The sequence below is a fragment of the Pseudopipra pipra genome, chromosome 18 (assembly GCF_036250125.1).
Source record: "Pseudopipra pipra isolate bDixPip1 chromosome 18, bDixPip1.hap1, whole genome shotgun sequence".
Classification (NCBI taxonomy): domain Eukaryota; kingdom Metazoa; phylum Chordata; class Aves; order Passeriformes; family Pipridae; genus Pseudopipra; species Pseudopipra pipra.
Window position 1 is genome coordinate 12,241,187 of NC_087566.1, and position 22,498 is coordinate 12,263,684.

The following is a 22,498-nucleotide window of genomic DNA, read 5'->3' on the forward strand; positions in this document are numbered from 1 at the left end:
TCAAGTGTATTTTTCTTATCTGTGGAGCATCAGACACGCTGGAAGTACGTTTTGTGTAACAAAAGATGCGCTGTTCTGACAGGGACATAAAAGGCTGTTCCTTTTCAGTAAATTAAACAGCTGCTTCTGGCAAACTATCAGCCCTGGTGTATCAGCAAAATGTTGTTTGTAGCCTTGTACAGCTCAGTTTAAAGGATGGAGCAGAATGATGAAGTAGCTGTGCTGAAGCCAGTGTTTGTTTTCTCCTTGAATTAGCAGTCCCTTGGAGAGATGCAGCAGCAGCTGCAGGAGAAGGCGCTGGCGTCTCCTACCCAGGATTCTCCTGGCTTTCTGCATGGATCTAAGGACTCTGCTGGGAGCAGCAGCAAGAATTCGTCCTGTGACACAGATGACTTCGTCATGGTCCCAGCACAGTTCTCAAGTAAGGTGGTTTCTGGAAATGCAGGTGTTCTGAGCAGAGTTTGAAAGAGCAATTAAACCTCTCTGTTTTGACTGAATAGCAGGAATGGTTTTGTCCTCAAGCTGGAAGAGACATCTGGCTCCCTGGCTAGTTTCATAGGATATTTTGTAATTACTTTTAAAGACAGGATTTGAGAGTAAAGATTACTTGGGGGCCTCAGTAAGAGATTGAACCTGGAAATCCAACTGGAAAAGAAGATAAGTAGGCTCACAGGGAAATGTCTTTCACAGAAACCTTTCCCATGTCACCCTCTCTTCAGTCTCACTCAGCATCACAGTCCAAGGCAGGATTCCAGCCAGCAAGTTGGATTTCACACTTGAGAAAATTCCTGAAAAGACTAAAATATGTTTTTTCCTTCAAACACTCTGATTTTCATTTGAGCACCTGTGTTTATACTTGGATAGGAATTCCTTGAAAATATATGTATACATATAAACCAGGGCCTCAGTTCAGCTACATGCCTAAATATGTCCATGCATGAGTCCTTACTTAACAAGCAGAAGGACATTGTTCAACCTTGACCATGTGCATGATGCTTTGCTGAGTTGGAACGTGGTGATAAATGCTGTGATTCCTCCTTTCACAGTTGCACCACTTGTTATAAAACAGGAATTTGGAGGGGTAGAGCTGGAATCTCTGAAAGATCTCTGCTGTGCAGTCTTTATGATAAGGAAAAGCTCAGTATTGCTTGTGTTTTCCCTGGGATCAGTGGTGGGACCAGTATACACTTGCCTTGTGCTAGTCATGTTCCCACTGTTCCGATGTTTTGGCACAGGCATGAGCTTCCCTGTGTTGTGTATCCAGCTGCCAGCTCATTTGACTGCCCTGGATTTTTGCCACGAAGGACAGGGATGTTTCAGAGCCCTACATGCAGCATGTACCACTATCCTTTTGCACAGCACCTAGTGGCTGGCACCAAGTGGGCATGTACCTAGTGTCCCAAATGATTCTGTCAGGTCTTGGCCCCCTTCCAAAAGGGCTTGCTTTCAGCCTGAATTTTCCCAAATTCAGGGTATAAGGATCAGCAGCGTTGACATCAGCTTCAGCCCACGTGTATTTTGCAAAACACTGACTTCAGAAACAATTCAGCAGGGATTGGAGGGGCAGGAAATTCTACACAAAATCTCAGTTGTTCTGAATGTATAAAGATTTTTAAGAAAATTATCTGGAATTAATCTGTTTCTGCACTTCCTTGTTCCTCAGGTGATTTAACTGCTGAGGCTGCAGGAGGGAAACCAATCCAGGACAGTCTGATGTACAGCGGGTAAGGCCACCAAGGCAACTGAAATTGTCCATGGAGTGTCTGGGGCTTCAAGGTTCTGGTTCCCAAGACCTAATAGCTGGGTTCTTTCTGTCTTCCTCAGGAGTTCTTTGGTGACTTCAGCAGGCTTGGAAAGCCAGGGAAGGACACCATCTCCGTCACCCCCATACAGCAGTTCTCCGAGCCCGTCCAGGTAGGAAAAACTGTTCAGTGGTGACTGTGCAGCATTGAATGATTGAACACCCATTGACTTCCAGGAGGGGATTTTACAGCTGTTGGTGTGCTGGGAAAGATCCACATCACTCCTTTTAATTAAAGGTTAACAAGGAACACCCAGGAGAAACTCCCCAGCCTTGGGCACTGATAGTCCCAGCTACAGAGCCTGTCTCTCCCTCTTGTGGCCCTCAGCAGGGGCTAGGAGACAATGCAGGAGAGCTGGAATTAACTGTTCCCTGAAGGGGCAGGGATTATTCTCAAGCAGAAAGTAAATGCACTCCACCAGCATGTATGAGCTACTCATCCCCCCAGTGGAGTATTCCAGCTAAGGACCCTTGTTTCTGAATTCGTGAGTGAATTGGAGCACAGCACTTCATCCAAGCCTGAAAGCACGATGGACTTGAGTTACTGGGCAAGTGTGGAGGAGTGTTGCTCATCTCCTCTTGCTGTTGAAGGACAGATGTGGGTCTGCTTAGTTGTTTGTGGTTTGTTTGAAAAGCTCCTTGCACTGTCTCTCTATAAAGTAATGCTACGTGGGCCTTGTTTACTAACGGAGGATGCAGGAGTAGGAGGAATGAGTGCAAACAGGCGTGGTCATGGGTTTAGTTCCAACTAAACCAGTTGCTCTAAACTCAGTTTTGGCCTTCAGAAATGTCTTGGTGACAGCTGCCCACACACAACAGGAGGCCAGAAACAATTTTGTGTTCCAAAGGTGTTAACGGTCTGTGGAAGGTGATCCCATTGACTCTAGGCCTGGAAGCCTTAGGGTGTGTGCTTAGCTTGCAGGGAACTGGTGGTGCTGCTTCCCATCTTGTTCTTGCCTGCCAGGGAAGCAGGACAGCTTTCATCTTCTGTTCTGTCAATATGGCACCTGTCAGGGGAGGATGGTTGAAGGGGATTTTCACACTGGGAGATGGATGACCCTAAAGTCTTTTTAAAGAAGAAAATACAGTCCCAGGCTGTGTGTTGAACACATTTGTCACATTAACCGAGCCCAGAAAATGACAAAACATAGCCTCAAAGCATACAAATTTAACAGAGAATAATATAGCTCAGAGGCTCGCTGACGTGATCAGATTAATTGCCAAGTGCGTACCACAGTGTGGAGTTTAATTGCATGAGGCTTCTTATGCCATCACCTGCTAAGCTTTTTAACAGCTTATTCCTTAACTGATTCCTTTGCATTCTGGAGATCAGTCTTTATTAAAGGATTTGGTCTTGCTTCTGGACAGCAGTGAGTGGAAATTCATGGAAGTTGACTACAAATGCTGCCTACTTCTCACTGGTCACCAGAGTGGCCCCATCGTCCTCCACTGGATCACAAGGTGGCAAGTCAATGCCAGTGGCTTTGATCTAAACATGTTGCTGCTTTCACTGTCTTTCCTACTCATTCCCAACAGCTTCTGTGGAGCAGATGCCAGACCCTCTAGTGCTACTTCCCACTTTTCTATCTGCTTTGAAGAAACACTGCAAAGTTCCTTCCTACTCTGTCCAGGATGGGGAATAAGATATCAGTAATGAGACATTGGAGCAGTCACTCCAGAGGATAAACCATGGCCTTTGACCTGTCCCCTGAAAGTGCTTGGAACTGGTGCCACCCAGGTGTGCCCTCCCTGGGTTTTAGTGCTCTTCCTTGTATAGGTGCCATAAGACCTCTTGGTTCAGCACTTAGCTGCACTGGCACAGAGGATTCCTGGTTTTCCCTCTCTCTTTGCTCACTCAGAAGCAGCAGTTCTCCCTTGTGTGTGGCTCCAGGCTAGCAAGCAATGCTGGCTGCAGTCCAAGTGGGACAGAAAGCAAAGGCTGTTTCAGAGTGGCCAGGTTTTCCTCCGGATGTCATGGTACACTCTAGGACAACTCTCCTTGCTCTTACCTAAGAGATTAAGGACTAGGCAGAATTAAAATATGCTGATAGTTGATTTTTTTTTTAATTCTTTTTTTAAACGCTTCCTTGAAGATAATTATTAAGTCTAATGAAAGGTAATTCCTTGGATGTACCCCACAGCAATGGATTTAATAGTGTTTTGAAAGAGCTTTTAATTACTGCCAAGTAATTAAACTCCTTGTCCCAGCTTTATCTCTTGGACTTTGCAAGTTTATGGTCAGTTGTATTCTTTAAGGCTGGAGGCCAGTTGATAAGATTAGTGTATGTCACCTCATTTGGGTCATTTCCTTTTGCAACTTACACCTTGTGAAGAAAATGAGGACTTGATATAACTCCTTTCACCTAAGAGCTTCTTTTCCTCTAAAGGATTTTGACCAGATGGAAAAGACAGTGTTTGAAATGTATGTTCAGATTTCTTGGTGAAAGCTCTGTTTGCTTTTTGTCTGCCGTGACACCATGTCTCACACTGATGGAAGACAGAGACACCAGAGCCTCACCTTTCTGCTGAGCAATTGGAAACCTAGAATGCCTTTGTTTTATTGTGTGTCAATGAAGAATCAAGGCTATTTATTGGGCCCAAAGGAGTGATGCTTCCAGCTTCTCAGGAGCAGACCCGGGCGTGTGTCCTCGACTGACAGCAAGGGAGACTGCAGAAGCCTTCACTACCAATAAGATCTTTCTGTAATTGTTCAACATCCCCCCAATTGGTGTTGGCAGTTGTAAATAGCATTGCCATGGCAATTAATCCTAGAATTCTGCGGCCTTTGGAAGAAGACTTTAGGCAGCTGCTTAGTTAAATGTGGTGTTTGCATGAGTTTTGTACAGCAGGGTCCGTGTGTAGCCTGGTGTACAGGCAAAGAGTGACGGGGGAAACCATCACCTGGGGGAACAGATATCAGATGGGAGCTGATTCACCTGCTTGGATGGACCTGGGAAGAAGCCTAAAGTTTGCAGAATGGGCCTGTCCCATTTTTTTGTATGATATTCTGTCTGACTGTGATGGGTACACAGGTATCCTGTCCCTGAAATTTATTTTCTCCCGAGTTGCCTTCTCCTCCCCGTAGTTAACTTGCAAATACTCTGATTTGCACCACTGCATTCTCTTCGTGCTGTGAGACTTCCACAGAGTCTGCAGTGGCTGCAGTGGTGCCTCTGCACGAATCAATCACAAGTAGCTCCTGTCAGCAGCATCTGTGCTGGTGTCCTTGTGAGCCACGGATGTTCAGCCCCTGCTCAGCGCTGTGCTCCTCGGCTCTGGATCTGAGCTGTTGGAAACTAGGCCAGTCATGGCCTGAAATAGCAGGGCTCTGGTTTTCCTGGAGGGAGTGGTGTGCCTGGGTGTATGTTTTAACCCAGTCTGTGGGTGGGAATCGTGCTGGAAGAGAGGTGCCTGTTTTTAGGAGGTGTGTGGTGCCACTTCCCTTTGATAGGACTTTGAATCACCTCCCAGCACAAACCCACAGCCCGAGCACAGCCCAGGGGACGCTCCCTTTGTACAGCTGCTGTATGAAGATAAAATCTCCAATTACCTGGTGGGAGGCCCAGCCCTTACAGAAGTTTTTCTTTGTGTGTCTCCTTCCAACAGCCGGCCAGGTCAGTTTTCCAGCAGCAAGTACGGACACTCGGTGCCCATTCCGGTCCCTACACAAATCCACAACTACCGTCGGATCGAGCAGAACCTGCAGTCTCCCAACCCATACAGCTCTCCCCGGTAAGTGCTGGGGCTGCCAGGAGGGGTGGCACCAGTGCAGGGGCTCCTGCATTACAGCTTGGGGTCTGTAAACAAACTGCTCTACAGTCTGCTCTCTGTACCTCTATGGATTTCTCTCCCTGGTGGGCTCTCCCCATTGCTGTCAGGAGCCAGTGTGATGTGTTTTGGGGTATTTTTGTAGCAGTGTTGGGATTTATTTCTTACCACGTACTGTAGATTTTGTCTGTGTGCTCATATGTGAGAAAGCTCCTGTCAACTTTGAGTGAAGGCTGAGCCCCTTTGAGCCTGACAGCTTTTCCCATGCCACCCATGGATTGGGTGTCCAAGCAGAGAGAACCATCCATCTGGCAGGTTCCTTTATAAAAGGAAAATTTGAGATAAACAACTAAAATGGATGGGGCTTCAAAACCTACCTGACTGTACCTTAATTGGTTCCTGTAGCCAGTCATGCCATAGGTGATGTGTTGCATATTAACGTGGTTGTGCAGCCAGGACTGACTAAGCCATGAGCAATTTGTGCCCGTGAGGCAGAGCATGTTTTCTGAAGGCCGTCAGGAGGACCCAGATGCCAGCCTTCAGCACACAGCTGACCTTCTGAGTTCAGTGCTAATGACATGTAGGGCTTCTGTCTCTTCTCACACATGATTTCTGGTTCTTATAGGTTTGAAATCTGGGCTGGCAGCAGCAGCCTAGGTTGTAGGCTGGTTGGAAGGAGACCCATAGAGGATCTTAAGGAGCTTGTACAGCAGGGGCATTCAAAAAGAAGTGTCTAGGAAGTGTCATGTCTTTTCTGGGATGAGCTGCGTTGGTATCTGGATTAGTTAAAGTTTAGATTTCAGAAGTAGGGTAATACCTGCATCAGCCTAAGTTTGGGCTTCAGCCAGCCTAATTCAGGATAAGGCTTATTCAAAGTGGACACAGAAGTAGAGACACAATATGCTGATATTAATCAGGGATCAGCAGAGGGATTGGTTTGTGCCAGTGTTACTTTAATTCTATTTTATATTCACTTCTTTGAGTGTGGCAGGTTTTGTGGTAAACTCCTTCCTGTTTCCTTAGTGCCTCGTGTTTTTTACAGCAGAACTTGTGGACTCTGTTGGTGTTGGAACTCACAAGAGTCCTGTTAATCCCTGTGAGGTATAAAGTGAGAGGTTATCCCTGTGAGGTATAAAGTGAGAGCTCTGGAGAAGGTGCCGTGCCGACCCCAGACCTGGTGACAGGCTGCTGAGCTCAGGTTCACAGCCTGCAGCCACAGTCAGGGATCAAACTGCCATGTTTTGCTCCTTTTAGTCACCACTGTGTAATGTTGAGATTAGCATCATCCCTGCAGAGGAACTCGAGGAATGGACCCAATCAGGGTGATTCATAATCTGCTTTTAGCATCTTCTCAAAATCTCTGGCGTCATGTCTTTTCTGCCCCAGGATGCCATAGTTATCTCTCTCCATCACTTCCTCTAATCAACAGATTGAGTAGACACCCTTCAGGAATGGCAGGAGAAAACTTCATCAGGCATCTAGTATGTGATTCCACTTTTCCACCAGGTGTATCAAACAGGCCATTACCACCAAGTGCCTCGTCATGTTTGCCAAGTCATTTGATTGCAAAGCAAACCTTGACGTGCTGCTCTCGTGTCCCACTGTCACCTGACTGGCTGGAGTGTGCCTGTGTAAGGTGGCATGTTTGTGGACAGATATGTGGCTTGTTGAGGTGCTAATTATGTATACCTACTTCTGGCCACATCACCTGTCCTGCTTGTCTACTTGCTTGCTTATCCTGTGTCTCCTAGGGTGGCATTTGACATTCCACATCTTTCAGCAGCAGCAGTCAGCTGGTGGTTTTTTCTGCAAGTTCCTGATAGGTAATATTGAGGTTTCTGCATGGCTCATGTTCTGGAGAGTTAAAAACATGGGAGGGCAATACTTTCTGCCACTGAATATCTCGGTATCTTCTCGCCTTTCCTTTTTGTGTATTCATTTTGCTTCAGGGCCAGGCACTTGATGAGCATTAGGCCTCTGAATCTGGAGCAACCTGAAGAGGAGTGATTTTTAGGTTAAAATTTTAAAGTATTTCCTTTTTTCCAAGCATGTGACTATAGCATGGATTCACCTGGCTGCAAAATGTGGTAACACACTGAATAGAGGCAGGGGGGTTGGCAGATCAAATTCTTATATATCAACTACTGAAATAGATTTTTTTTTTAATATATGATTTATTTATTTTCTGAAATGTGGCATAAAGTGAAATATACATCTAAGAGTGTTGTTGAGTAGTTGTACTGACAGCTCATCTGGATGACTCTGCCATTCCTGGGTAGTGTAGCCCTCCTGGCACTGCTGAAACCCATATGCCTTTGTTCCTCTGCTCAGGTACCTATGGACAGCTAAGTGCAGCATCCCTGGGAGAGGAGGCAGGATGCTTTGGTGATGGCATCTTGGCAGTGGCTCGAGCACAGAGGGGTTTTTTTCAGTATATTCATTGATTCCTGGCCAGAAAACCACCTACGGGCTGAGACTAATGTTCTTTTAACAAGAGGAAAAAATGTTTCCAAATTGAGACTAGAATGAAGGATTTGATGAAAAGACTGTGTTCTCATATAGAGGAGTGTAATGGGAATCTTGGTGAGGGAGCCTGCAGAGGCAGAATGGCATTTCAGTTTAGGTTGTGTGTTCTAGTGATCGTGCAAACATTAACATATTGAGAAATAATGAATTAATATGCAATAATCCCATGTCTCTCCAGACTGATGGTGTGGCTGTACTCACTTTCCCACTAGTTTCCTCTTCTCTTTCATTTTAGCAGCTGAGTAATACTCAAGAATCATGCATGTGTGGGCTGTACAAATTAATTTTAACTCCCTAAGGTGAAGCTTCACTAGGAGTTGAAGGCATTTGGAGTCCAGGCAATTCTGACTGTCCGACCCAAAAAACTAATTCCTCTGGGTGGTTCTGAAGTGGTTCAGATCTGACAGCCACACACTGCTCTGTTTTGCTCTGTAGCTTCTGGTTTGAGTCCAAGCTCTGTTGCAGAGCAGGGCCTTGGCACAGCTTACCTTGGCATCGTGCAGCCACTGCTCACAGAGCTTCCTGCCTGAAGGCTGCTCTGACTGAAGGGTGAGTGGCTCAGCACAGGAGGGGCACTTAAATAAAGCCTTCTCACAGTGTTCTGAAGCCACTGCCTAAAATTAATGTCTTGGACATGGCAAGATAGGAAACTGTCATGTTTCAGGATCATTGTAAATACCTGAAAGCATCTAAAAGTGACTTGGAAAAATGACTCCTCTCCTGCTTACAGCTAAGCTAACCTCGTTCTTCCTCTTCATTTATTTGGATTGAAATTCTCGAGAGCAAAGATTAGCAGCTTAATCTGTATTGGTGCAGTCCTGGAACAGTGGGATTTTGATCCAGGGTAAACAGTGATGTAGCTCTGCTTTTGTGGAAGTAGCTGTGTGTGTTTGGTGATGCTGTTCTCCTTTCCCTGCTGTACTGGCATCTGGAGTAACGTGTGTGCTGCCCTTGTTCCCTGTAAGGTCTGGTACAGTCCGGAGGTCCAGCAGTACGAGTCCTCTCGGTTTTCCCAAGACTGGTGCTTCCCCTCCTTATCCTGGAGAGCATGGATCAGTGCCCAGCTCTAAAAAGCTCTCCTTTGGCGGTGCCAAGCCCTTTATGCCATCACCACAAGGTAAGATGTCAATGGGCACATTGCTGTCCTGATAAAATCACGTGCCTCTTCCCTGCAAAGAGGGGGGTTTTTAACCAGATGTAGCTGTCAGATAATAGGGGGTTCAGATCAGTGTGTTCTCCTGTGGTTCTTCTCAACAGATTATTTGGCAAGTGTCTTGGCCTCAGTAAAGTGGAAAGAAAAATACCTGTTAGCCCCAGGAGAGGCAAGCTTTGCTTTGGTGCCTGCATCAAACATTTTGCTGCCCTCAGAAGAGGGCTTCTGTAAGTGCAAAGTATCTTTTTACTGGCTCGGGTTGGGGTGAGATAAAATGTCAGCCAATTATTGTCAAAGCAAAATTCTGGCCAGCACTGGAAGGGCTTGAACTTCACTGTTCAGGCTGAAAAGTTTTGACTGACTATCTGGTAGCCTGATCCAGATGCTAACAAGCAATTCAAGTAGAAAGGGATAAGAAAAACCCCAGTGTGCAACTGATGCAATTTGCTAGTTTTTGTACAGAACAGACTGATATAACAAGCTATTCTATATTCCTAGTGTCTCCAATCCTGTATTTATTAGGCTCTGCTGGTGGGGAAATGCAGAATATTCACATACTTTTCCTCTGAATTAATGTCACTGCAAAACTAACACTAGACAGAGGGTTTTTTCCTCCTTTTACTGGAGTTGAGGATCTTTTCACTACACAGCCAGGGCTAAGAAGATGGAAGAGATAACTGGCATCTTTCTTTAAACAGGTGGTGCATAGTGCTGTTCTTGCCTATGGAAACTTAATACTGATTGAATGTTTTTTTTATTGTGTTCACTCACAGTTGGAACAATCCCAGAGCAGCCCAGCCAGACTGTTATCCCATCTTCTCTTGGAGCAGAAGTGAGAAGCCGTATTCCTGTTGCTGGTACGTTGGTCCTTACCTTCCTTTGTTACTCCAGTGGATAAGAACTGTAGTCTCAGGGCATGCAAGGCTGGGTGTGTTGCTTCAGCAGCTTCTCTGGATGCTTGGCCAGCCAGGATTTCTATGTGCTGGGAGGAGCTGAGGTTGATCCATTCACATTGTGTCAGCCAGCATCTTCCAATGCTGACAGACCCTGTGTCACAAAAGCCCAGACGTGGGACTTGGAAGTCAATGGGTTGAATGAAGGAAAAGCATCTCAAAACCCCCAACACCCCCAATGCCAAGGGGCCTGCTTGATGTGTAGTTTCCTTGCTGCTGAGCTCTAACAGGTCCCTGTCCCTGTAAGGGTGGCAATGAAGGAAAGAAGCTGCACTTTTATTTCCCTGATGTTCATATCTCATCCTGTACATTCAAAACCTTATCAGGCCTGGCAGTGCTGTGGCACTGCTCAGTGCCATGCTTAGCCATCCACTGAAGGTTTTGATCTCTAGATGTCTGAGCCATGGATGCTGGGATCAGGCTGGATCTATGTGTTAGAACCAGACACTGATGTGTTTTGTCACTCCGGGCCCTCCAGGTTCCTCGGCGCCTGAACAATCTCCTCGAGGGATGGGCTCCCGGCTCCACAGTGCTCCCAACCTGTCGGATTTGCATTCCTGCAGGCAGAAGATAACCAAGCAGCACTCTGATCCTCTTGTTGCTCACTTTGGTCATACCCCAGTCAGCCAGCCTCTGCAGATTCATGGCTTGCAGCACTGCCGGCAGCTCCGATCCTCACCGAAGCTCTCCGAATTCATGCAGAGAAGCCCTTTGCCAACAATAATGGGCTCCCCCACAAAGGTATGCCCAGGAGTCTGCCTTTGGGCTTCTCACAGCTTGATCCTCTGGGTTATTTGGGGATGAACTGCTGCATGATCAGATAACTCTGACCTGGATTTATCCCCACCCGTTCGCTATCCTTTGAGGGCTGTTTAGTGATCTGTGTGAAATGGGGTGGTGTCCTAGTTCTCAGTGGACAGCTCTCACTTGGCAGCAGTGCTCAGCAGCTGAGCAGAGCCCGGGGTTTAGGGCAGGCAGTGGGAAGGAGCTGCCCTGGTTAGCAGGAGCACATCAGTGCCAGTGGTGTCTGGGCGCTCTGGACACCGTGACCCGGCTCTGACGCCAGCAAGTGTCCGGCAGGAATCCCCAGCAGAGCCGGCAGACGGGCGAGCAGGTGACAGCCCTGTGCCTCACACAAAGCTGGCACCCTGACAGCATTTTCTCTGCTTGTGTTGGGCTGCAACTAATTTTCAGCAGTTCATTGTCTTTTTGTTTTAGTCTTTCTGGGATTAGGGACAAATAAATGCGGTGGGATTTCTACCTTTATTTCAGGCATGTTGATTTTGATAAACAAACGGAGGCCAAGGGGAACCTTCCTCCTTCATTTTAAAGACAGATCTCTATTTTCTCTGTTCTTTTTAGGCTGTGTCCCCATTTGAGTTTCCCAAAACCCCAAGTTCCCAGAATCTCCTCACCCTCTTGGCCCATCAGGGGGTCATGATGACTCCGACACGGAACAAGACCTTGCCAGATCTGAAGGAGATGGGTCACTTCCACTGCCAGCAGACTGGGTTGGGATTGAGGCCTGTGGAAGAGATCAAGGGCAGGTGAGCTGTAATCTGCTTCACTTCATACAGTGGTGCCTCACTCCCCAGTACAGGACGGATGGGGCAAATTTCAAACCCCAGCTAATGTTGGAATGAAGCATCTGTAAATATTCTGTAGTGGCCTGCTAGCACCCTTGGATTGCAGGCAGATACAATGCAGATTTTAAAAGTCTTCCTCTAAAGGGGCAGGCCATGGCCTGGGTTTTTTAAAATTAAAGACTGACTGCAGGATTTTGTTACCAGACCCCTGCAGTTACTCACATGCTTGCTTTGATTTCTGTGGAGCCTGGACCTGTCATGAGTGAGAGGCTGTTCTGGGTGTTCCTCTTCCATTGTACAGTGAGCACAGGTCTTCAGGAGAGAGACCTGTTTGAAAGCCACGTCCTGCCTGTCAGGAGCACTGCAGGATACAAAGCCACTGAGGTGTTGGTCTGCACACTGCAGCTTCTTCCAGTGATCTGGAGGAGTCCTCCGATACAAATTTGTGTGTCTTACATCCAAACCAAATTGTGTTGTAGTAATTTGTAGTGAGGACTTGCATTACTGCAGTTAGTCACAGTAGCTGTCTGCTTTCTGCAAGTAGCAGGAGGTGCTTCAGATGCTCTGTTGAAAGATGAAGAGTGGTTAGTTCAGCTCCAGACTGTTTGCTGTGTAGCGTTAAGTGGCTGTGGACCAGGAATGGCACAAAGAAGTGGAAGTTAGCTGACATCTTGCACCTGTTGACTCTCTGCATCCTGTTGTATGTCCTCTTTTTAGATCTCTGAGCACAGGCAGGCTCACTGACCTGCTTCTGAAGGCAGCCTTCGGGGCACAGATCTCGGAAGCTGGCAGCAGCGACAGCCTGAACAATGAGAAGCCAATGGAAATTGCAGGTAGGTGGGGAGGCCAGGCAGATCTGGCAGGGTGTCCTGGGCTGGGGTGAACAGTTTGCCTCCACACCTCCTGCAAATAGGAGGCTGCTTTGCTGGTGTCCCTTGGCACGGGCCGTGTGTGAGCAGTGCCGTGGTGTTTGCTTTCTTTTGCCGAGCGCTCGGAGGTCTGTGGGCTGTGCGTGCTGTGTAATTGCTGGCTAGTGGTGTGATTTTTGTAGGCAGGGCTTCCTCTTCTGGCCCTTTCTGAATGTGGTAACATGTGAAAGTGGGGACTTTCTGCCAGGCAGCTTGGAGTATGAATGGCTCTGCAAGGGTGGGCGTTCCTGGGCGTGCAGGTCAGGCAGCGAGGAGGGGAGAGCAGCAGCAGCAGTGTGTGACACTGCCCAGGCTCCTGTCCTGTGGTCTGTGCCAGCCTGGCCCCTGTTCCTGGGTGTGCCTCCACGGGGAGCACTGGCCTGTGCTGGTGACCACTGTCTCCCAGGAGAGTCTGCAGGAACACAAACCGCTGGGCGAGGCACGCGGTGCTCTGAGTGACTTTCCTGTAATGCCAGTCTGCACCTTTCAACTGTCTCCCCAGCTCCCTCAGGTGCTTACGGAGGGACCCTGCACTCTGGTGCCCGGGCTGGGGGCTCTGCCAGCCCATCCCCAGTGATTTTTACTGTTGGATCCCCTCCCAGTGGAACAACCCCCCCACAGACCACGAGGACCAGGATGTTTTCAGGTAAAGGGCCGATTACCTACCTGCCTGTTCCAGTGGGAATGCCTGGGGGCAGAGAGACGTGTTGAATTCATTGCTGCCGGGCACTGGTGATGGCAGAGGGCTGCTCAGAGCAATCTGTAGAGCTCAGCTGGTCTCAGTACCTTTGAGGTTCTTGTACTGGCTCCTGCCAACCCATTACTGCTGGTAATTGTTTGCACTGGCATTAGTGCCAGGTAGTGGTTTTCCAGTACTGTCAAAGACAAACTTATAGTTTATTGCACTCTGCTTCAGGAATAATGCTGCAGCTGTTCACTGTTGCTATGAGGTCAACAAATGTAAAGATTGTGGTGTGTTCTGATTGTTTTCCCCGTGGGTTTTGGATGAGCTATAAAAGATGAGTGTGACTATCCGTGCCCAATTCCAGTGCACAAGAACTGTTAGAAAAGAGCCAGGATGGCTCTGTGTGCCAAATTATTAGTGGTGTTACTTATGCTCTGAGCTGCCTAGGTAGGAGATGGGGAACTGCACTCCTGCTTGACAGATACTTCTTGTAAGATGCCAGAACTCTGGCCTCGTCAGCCTCATTTGAGGCTGTGGTAATTGGCCCTTTTGGGATAGTGTGTCTGGGAGTTGGAGTCTATGTTCAGTTTAAGAAAATATTTGGACACTTTTATTTGCATATTTGGCTTGTTTGGGTTCTTGTCTTGGCTGTTCCTCATTTGAATGCAGTTGACTCTGTTGTTCTCAATTACTGCAGGGAGGGTTTGGATGTGACCATGAATAAGCTGCTTGACTGGGATGGGGGGACATGTGGGCTCAGTTCCTGTGTATAACTTGCATCCTAACTAAAACCACTCACATCTGATTGCCTGGAAAGTTGGGACCACAATCCTTTCTTTGTCTCATCTATTTGGAGGGTGAGCTTTGAGACTCCTAAAAAAGCGTGTGAGGGGCCTGTAGCACAATGGCTGTCCTGGCTGCAGCCTCCAGCTCCTACTGCAGTGGTATGGATAGAGGATTCAGAGTTCCTGAACTACTTTTGCAGGGATAAAAGCAATCTGGAAGCAGGTCCAAGCACCAGTTTTTAGCAGGTTGATACTTGAATGCTTAAAGGTCTGCCCAGCAGTTGGGATCTCAGATGGGATGCCTGGAAGAGAAGGCTGTTGAACAGTGAACCTACAACACACACAGCATTAGGTCAGGGCAGCCAAAGCAATGCTGTTGGACAAGCTTTGTTAATTAGGCCTGTGCAGTAACTCCTTTTGTTATAGTTAATGCACGAAGTTAATGGTGGAAAGGGGAGGTTTGCAAGCCAAAACTCTTCACCCCAAGTGCTTGGACAAGCCATGAGTAAGATCTCTTGACAGTTGTAAAGGCAGAGCCTTTCCATGAGTCATCGTAACAATTTCTGCAAACAGCCTCTTGGAATTACAGGGTATCCAGACTGTGATATTGTAGGTCCTCTCCTCTCTCTGAAAGATCTGGAAATACTCTGCCTGTCTTTGATGAGCCACTTGGCTTTGAAGCATTGCTGCCAACACAGAGAGGCTGTGCCTCTCTGCAGATCAGTTGTGCATTATTACATTGCTGAACCTTTTGAAGGCAGGGTAAGGCAGTAAATTAAATTCATGGGTAGAAGAGAAACATCTTCCTCCAAAGGATCAGATTGGCATCCCCCCATCAGACAGACTTTTTCCCTCTGTGGCAGTGTGTCAGGGATGGGAAGCCCTCTGGAAGTGGTGAATGCGTTATGAATACTTTGAGACAAAAACTCCTTTGTGCTCTTAGGGTGGATTCAATGGTCAAGAACAGGAAAATCTGAGGGTGAAGGAATTGTCTGATGGACACTGTACTTACAGGGTTAGGGTCTTGGCTCAGCTGAGGTCACTGATTTTGTGTCCAGCTTCCTGTTTGTAAAGAGGGGGAAGCAGAAGGGCAGGACATGTGATGGAAAGCTCTCCTGGCTTGCATGCAGGATGTTCTAAAATCCATCACTTATCAGAGGTGCTCATTCAGTGACAGTGAAAGCAAAAAATCAGGGACCCAGGGTTCAAACCATGCTGCTCCATGATGGGGAACTTGGCTCTGTCAGTGTATGATAAAAACCAGCCCAAGCTCTTGTAGCAGGATTCGGAAAGGGTTTAAACAAAAAGAGAATAAAAAAAGTTCTTCTGAATTGTCTCCATAAATGACTGTCATTCTGGAAGGTGCTTTAAATCTGCTTGAGCTTGTAAGCTGGTCTGCTGAGTCACTAAGGAGCTTATGGTGGGGAGTGGTTATCCTGCATCCAGAGTCCTTGCATCTTCCTCCAAAGTACCTCTTGCTGGCTCCTATGAGATCCAGGATCCTGAATCCTACAGACTTGTCCTCTCTCTCCTGGGTGAGGAATACCTACCTGGCCTGCTGTTAATACCTTCAGTAATTCCTTTGTCTGTTTTTCTTCTCAGTGGGCTCTTCCAGCTCCCTCAGTTCTGGAGGCTCCTTCAGTGGCAGGCACTTGGCAGTGGGAGCTGCTGGGGAGGCTCTGGAAGGTCCCTCGAGCCTCCGGTTCGCGTTTGCCGATCCCATCACCGCCAACCTGGAAGGGGCTGTGACATTTGAGGCACCAGAGTTGCCTGAAGAGACGCTCATGGAGGTGGGTATATCCCAGGGGCTGGTTAGGGGCAAGGGACAGGGGAATAAAAGCAAAGCAAATCCAGACAACTCCGTGTTTACAGCCAAAGAGTTTGCCCCCAAAGGTGGAGTAAACTGGCTTCCAGAGAGCAAGGGCAGTGCAGTGCTCAGAAAGCCCTGGGCATATTTAGCACAGAGGCTTTTGAGCCTGCTACCAAACTGTTTGGTCTATGAGACAGCCCATGGCTGGGGTTAAAATTCACCATTTCCAAAGCTGAAATTGCAGGTCAGAAGCATCGGTTATCTGATGTGCTCTGAAGGAAACCTGCCTGCTTTGAGCCTTTTCCTTTTCAAAGGCTCAACATCAGTAATAGCTGACCTGAGAACATGAGTAGCTTAGTGTATCAGGAGCCCTCCTGGTGCACTTGGGAAGTCAGGCAGTGATATGGTCTCTGCGGAAAGGATCTGAAAACAAAGTAAACCTGACATTTTTGTTCCTAATGGGGGCGAGGGGAACACCGTGTTCTGCACCAGAACAGCTGAACCAGATTGTGGAGCTGAAAGGCTGCCAGGCTTCCCTTCTCTGCAGGCTGAAGCAGAGCAAATGCTGTTATAGCTGAGATATTTTTGAAATGTAGGTCAGGCTGCCCATTTGCAGTGGAGGTGGGAGGCAGATTCACTCACGCTTTGGGCTCTGCTTGTGATACCTCCTTGGGCTGTCTGGGACTGGGGAAGGCTCTTTGTGTCTGACACTTGCTGGTGTTGCTGAAAACTTCTAGATGCCCACAGAGATATGCACACATTGTTTGAAGGATGTGGGTTTGCTCTTCTACTTCGGATTTTATTTAGCTCATTTTTTTCTGTCAATTATGCATCGAATTGCATTCGTTTGCTTCATTACCTGTAAAGCCACAGGGCTAAAGCTTCCAGCAGTGATGTGTTCACAAATTTAACTGAACATCCTACCTTTGTGAGGTCCCAGAAGTTTGGGGCCCTTCCAGCTGCCACCACTTTGGACACTGGTCTGAAGAGAAGTGTCCTAAGGAAGTATCAACTTGATCTTGGAATAGCAGCTTCTATGTCTGCAGTGAGTCATTTGGCTTCAGTTGTCATTTCTGCTGAGCACAGAAATCCGTTTGCATGTCACAAAGCCTTCACAGCAGATTTCAAGACCCTTTTGTGCTCTGTGGAGTTGGCCAGAATGCAAACCTGGCAGGTTTTCTGATTCCTGCTGATCTTCTTCAGGGCACTGAAGTCTTACTATTTAAGTGCCCCTGTTTGTCTCGAGCAGAGCTTTTGCATTCAGATGGGTGGTTCTTCCATCTTTTGTAAAAGTTTCATTAGGTGCAGACAAGGCAAATTGAAGGCTGGGCATTAGTTTAAAACACAATAAAGAGATGGCTACAGAAGGGAAGACTCGTGATGCCAAATGAGGCCATGAGTGCCAGCATAGTTACCAGAAGCTGCCTCTGTAGACAGAGGAAGGACTGTGTGATGGTTAGAGATAGGAGGCTGAGACCTGCAGGATCTCAGCAGTTTCCTGCTCTGCCACAAACTTCTTGTATGACTTGGTAATTACTTAATCTCCAAGTTCCTCCTGTGCTTTTAAAGAAAATAGAGGAAGATGGAGATAACACTTCCTTACCATACTGGACTGTCCAGGTAGCAAGTCAGTGGGAGGAGAGATTCATAACTCAGATAGTCAAAGCTGCCTTAGCAGCCAAGTCCCTGAGCCAGTAAATGAAAAACTAAAACTCTTAGAACTGATAAATTCATGTAGGAAACATCCTTACCAGCCCCCTTTGAGAGAACTAAGCCAGTGAATCTCTGAAGCTCAAGCAGGTTACCTACTTCTCAACAGAGAGGACAAACAATGGAGTTGCATCTGATCCAGGCGGCAGTTCACTTTGCAGACCCACAAGCATTCCATTTTTCCACAAATGGTAACTTCCCAGAAATGCTTGCAGTGACTTAAGCAATGCAGCTTCCCAGAAATGGGATAATCCCCTTTGATCTGTAATAGCTGAGGAAAAACTGCTCTGAAATGACCATAGCACTTGGTGTGAGCACTTCCCTCACTGGCTGGACAGGAGCTGCAGATAAAAGGTTGTCCTTGCTGTCCCCTCAGAGGACCTCACCCAGGGCTCACTGTGCTGAACTGGGAGGGTATAAAGGCCAGGGCAGAGTGAGGGCTGGGATGTAGGGTGGGAGACACCTTGGTTGCAGTTTTCTGTGGCGTAAGAGGTTGTCCTCTCATGAAATCCACACTGGCATTGCTGTGGTGGGAACAAGAGCTGGGCCCATGGTGCAGATGGTCTCTCCCCCTTCCTGGCTGAATTCTGAAAGAATCCCACGGAGCTGGGATCCTCCTGGGGAAGGTGGCTTGTAATTTTAGAGTAAGTCTCTCTCCCAGTTTCTCCAGGGAGCTGCCCAGAAATTTCTGGCCTGGGGCTGTTGCTTGCTGCTCTTACTGTGGAATAGGAGCTGGTGCGGGTACAGGCTCGAGGCTGAGTTTGGCTGTCCCTGCCCAAAGCAGAGGTGTAAGCAGGGTTTGGGGGGGTCAAGTGTTGTGTCTGTAAGCTGGGGTGAGTTGCTGGCACAGCTCAGGTGGGCAGCCCTCCCTGGCATGCCAGCTTTCCCTCTAACCCCCACGTTGGCATCCCTTCAACAGCAAGAGCACACGGACATCCTGCGCAGCCTCCGCTTCACCCTGGCCTTTGTGCACTACGTGATGGAGATTGCAGCCCTCAAGGGCAGCTCCAGTGAGATGGGCACCTCAGTGACCTCTGAGTACCAGCTCCAGGAGAGTGTGGTGGCCGACCAGATCAGCCTCCTGAGCCGGGAGTGGAGGTAAGGACGGGCAGAGCTGCCCAGCTCCTCTGTCACTCCCTCCCTCCCCACATATCCTTGGGTAGCAGCAGTGCCTGGGGACACTGACTGCTGTCCCAGCCACCTGTCTGCATTGCAGTGTGCTTCCTTTGCAGCTATGCAGAGCAGCTCGTGCTGTACCTGAAAGTGGCAGAGCTCCTGTCCTCAGGGCTGCAGATGGCCATAGAGCAGATCAAAGCTGGCAAGCTGTGCCTCTCCTCCACTGTCAAGCAAGGTAAGGGGCTCTGGGCTCACAGTGCAACTCACCTGGAATGGAAGCATCTCAGAGGGATGGAGGGGGTGGAGCATGAACCCCCCACTGGTATGGGGGGTCATTTGTGATTGTCCCTTGGCACACTCAGATCTTCTTTATTCATGCTGAGAACATTCCTCTCTTCATATTGACTTTCTGTCTCAGAGCTCTTGTCATGCCCCTGTGAGAATCTTCAGCACTAATTAGTGAAGGGGGGATGTATCTTATCTGATTCCTCATATCTCTGTCTCAGGTGCTTATTTGTACCTGACGTAAGCCCAGCTTAATTACACAGTGCATGTCCTAGGAAGTGCTTACTTGGCAAATTAAGACCTGTCCTGGCAGTGATGATTTTTCAAGTGAAACAAAAACACAGGAAGTGAAGTACTGGTAATGCCAGAGTCACTTCTTTGCTGGTGTTACAGCCTTAAATTTGCATCTGACTGGCTCTGGTGAGAGCTGGCTGTGATTTGGTGATTAGAAAAAGTAATTTTAAAACTCCCACTGTAATATTCCTGAGGGAGCTTTTTGAAGCACTTGAAGTATTTGACCCACCAGCCACCTTCCCCAAGAGCTGAGACTCTGAAAGTATTTGTGCTGCCTTGGGATGGGGTGTAAAAAAATGGAAGTTAAATATGACAAGCACACATATGTTGTAGCAAGCAGTGTGGAGGAAGATAGACCAGGTTTAGCTGCACATCTTCCACAAGTTCAGACTAACAGGAAGGTTGTCATAACCCAAATAAATCACTCCTTTTCAGAGCAGATTGCAGCTTCTAGATATGTAGTGTAATTTGCCCTTCAGTGTGTAGGAATTGGGCAAGGCTGGCTTGTCTTGTTTCATGCAGCGTGGGGATTAGCAAATGTGCAGTGTAGGAGTTAGTACTCATCAGATGTTGGTGGGAGTTTGTGTTCAGTACTCTGTGTAGATCATGCCATGCAGCCAGGGAGACTCAGCCTGTGGCACCACTTGCTGTTTTGGATTGTTATTTAATCCCTCAGAATCATATTTGATTCCTGATTCTCTGCCGTGGTTCAGGGGGAGGAGGTGGCATTTCACAGGCATCCGTGTTTTCTTTCTGGGACAGCAGAGTCCCAAGAGAGATTCCCTTGCTTAGTCAGTGCTGCTCATCCACACTGTGCTCCCACATGGGAGTCACGTACTCCCTCACAGCGTGTCATCACCCATCAAGTAGCAGAAGCTCCGTATCTGTGGCTTCTGGTGGTGCGTGAGACGTCCTGGGTGGTGCAAACTGCTCCCTGCCTTGTGACAGCTGAAGGAAACAAAAATAGACCTGGCCTCAGGTGAACCAGACGTGTGTAGGTGTTGCCATGTGCAGGCTTGGAACTGGTGAAGGTGGCAGAGGAAAGGGAAAGGACCCTCTTGGTGCAGGACTTTCCTGCCAGTCTCTTGGCTTTAACATAACCCTGTTGTCTCTCAGTTAATCACCTGAGGTCCTGCATGTGGAGATGGGGAGGCACAGGGAGAGCTGGAAGTAGTGCCTAAAGCATTTCTTTCCTTTGCTCTAGTTGTGAAGAAGCTGAATGAGCTTTATAAATCCAGTGTATCCTCCTGCCACTGCCTCAACGTGAGACTCCAGAGGTTCTTCTTGGACAAACAGAAGCTCATGGATCGGATCAACAGCATCACTGCAGAGAAGCTCATCTTCAGCTACGCTGTGCAAATGGTACAAACCACACCGTGCCTGGGGACAGGGTCAGCATGGACCACTGTTGGGCATTATGGATCCTGCTGGGGGCCTTTGCAGGGGGTTCCCTCGTGATGCTGTGTGCAGCCTCTGGAGGCTGGGCAAGGGGGGGTGTTCTCCCAGCTGAGGGACCATACTGGGAAAGCTGGGTGTGCTCTGGGAGTAACCTCTCGCTGCTGGGTTGTTGCCTGCAGGTGCAGTCTGCAGCCCTGGATGAGATGTTCCACCACAGAGAGGACTGTGCACAGAGGTACCACAAGGCTCTGCTGCTGATGGAGGGGCTCCTGAACATCATCACTGAACAGGGAGACATAGAAAACATCAGTAAATGTGAGTGCTCAATTACTTTTTCCTCCAACTAGAACATGTGGGTGTTTTTAGCTGCATGGATCAGACATTTTAGTTGCCAGCATCCTTTTTTTTTTCTTTGGCTGCATCTTGGTGGACATAGCAGAGATCTCTTGGCTTGTTACAGCTCCTTGTAGCCTGGCTTCCTGCTTTTCCAGCAGGAAAACTGTTACAAGTGCAGGTCCCTGTTCTCAGCCCTATTTTGGGAGCTTCCCATGCAGAACGATTGCCAGTGCTTTGTTGGAACTTTTGATGTGTGAAAGAACTCACTGAAGGAAGTGGTTTGGTAACAGCAGGGGCCTGGGTTTGGTTCCCAGCCGGAACCACCCTTCTGATTGCACAGAGCCCTGGGGAACGTGAAGCTGCAGCGGCTGCCGGGCAGGGATGTCCGGTCGGCACAGCCAGGGCTCCTTCCAGCACATCTTTGAGTCAGGACTGCTCTCCTGCCTGGTTCCCCAGGCCTGGCTGAGAAAGCAGCAGACACGTATTTTTCTCATCAGCAAGTGCTATAGCAGTGAAAGCTGAGCTCTTACCTGTGTGCTCCCGTTGGGCTTCCCCTCCCTGGAGGCGGCTGCTCTGAGCTGTCCCGTCTCTCCCGCTGTCCTTGTGTCCTGAGGGGGGTTACTCTGCACTGCCCCAGGCTCCACAGCACTGCACTCCATGTGCAGGGGAAAGGACTCACCTCGCTGCTCTGAGCACACTTTCCCTGCCCTTATGGCTGGGGTTTAATCACCTCTGTCATCTGTCCCTGTGGGAGGCAGGCACAGGGGACAGGGATAGCCGGGATTGTCTGTGGGAGCAGCTTGGCTCGGCCTGGGCTCTGCTCCACCACAGCCATCCCAGCCCACCTGCAGCAGCCCCAGTGGTGTCCCTGTGGCTGCAGGGGGAGGCCACAGCTGGCAGCCCTTGTGTCCCTCCCCTCTGCTGCCCACCCACCACCTGCCTCAGGCCTCGTCCAGGGCGCTGGAGCTGTCCATGGAGGCAGAGCGCTGGGATGGGTAATGAGAGGAGAGACTTCTGGCTCACAGGCAATCAGTCTGTTAATTATCACCAACTTCCACAGCTGACATGAGGCTCACTGAAGTAGAGCAAAGGGAAATGGGCAGGTGGTGTGTGGTACTGGAGGGGAAGTGAATAGGGAATACTAAGTAGTTTCTATTGTACTGTTTCTTACCAAACCTAAATCGCATCTTTTGATCCAGAGATACTGTTAATGCATCTAATAGATTTCTTTTCCCACTTGTTATCCTGATATTCCCTGTTTTACCACTTGCTATCCTGATATTACCTGTTTTGCCATGTTCCAGCTTCCTCATTGAGCTGTTCTCTGGTAGGCAGAAGTAGGTGTGCATTTCATTTTAGATCTCAGGTATATGATTACTTATTT

General features: G+C 48.3%; 1 protein-coding gene across 8 annotated transcripts in view; it reads left to right on the forward strand.

Moving 5' to 3' along the window:
• Window positions 1–22,498, forward strand: part of ULK1 (unc-51 like autophagy activating kinase 1) — a 94,651-nt gene that overhangs the window by 68,324 nt on the left and 3,829 nt on the right. For 3 of the 8 annotated variants that reach the window (XM_064675239.1, XM_064675238.1, XM_064675234.1), the window contains exons 14-29: window positions 256–421; window positions 1,664–1,724; window positions 1,825–1,914; window positions 5,408–5,533; window positions 9,061–9,212; window positions 9,353–9,475; window positions 10,022–10,105; window positions 10,680–10,942; window positions 11,564–11,748; window positions 12,505–12,620; window positions 13,198–13,341; window positions 15,768–15,955; window positions 18,605–18,783; window positions 18,918–19,036; window positions 20,585–20,742; window positions 20,958–21,093. In XM_064675239.1, the coding sequence (XP_064531309.1) occupies window positions 256–421; window positions 1,664–1,724; window positions 1,825–1,914; window positions 5,408–5,533; window positions 9,061–9,212; window positions 9,353–9,475; window positions 10,022–10,105; window positions 10,680–10,942; window positions 11,564–11,748; window positions 12,505–12,620; window positions 13,198–13,341; window positions 15,768–15,955; window positions 18,605–18,783; window positions 18,918–19,036; window positions 20,585–20,742; window positions 20,958–21,093 (2,290 nt within the window). The remainder of the gene's footprint in view (window positions 1–255; window positions 422–1,663; window positions 1,725–1,824; window positions 1,915–5,407; window positions 5,534–9,060; window positions 9,213–9,352; window positions 9,476–10,021; window positions 10,106–10,679; window positions 10,943–11,563; window positions 11,749–12,504; window positions 12,621–13,197; window positions 13,342–15,767; window positions 15,956–18,604; window positions 18,784–18,917; window positions 19,037–20,584; window positions 20,743–20,957; window positions 21,094–22,498) is intronic. The other 5 variants (XM_064675235.1, XM_064675240.1, XM_064675233.1 and 2 more) reach the window with 4 other exon arrangements.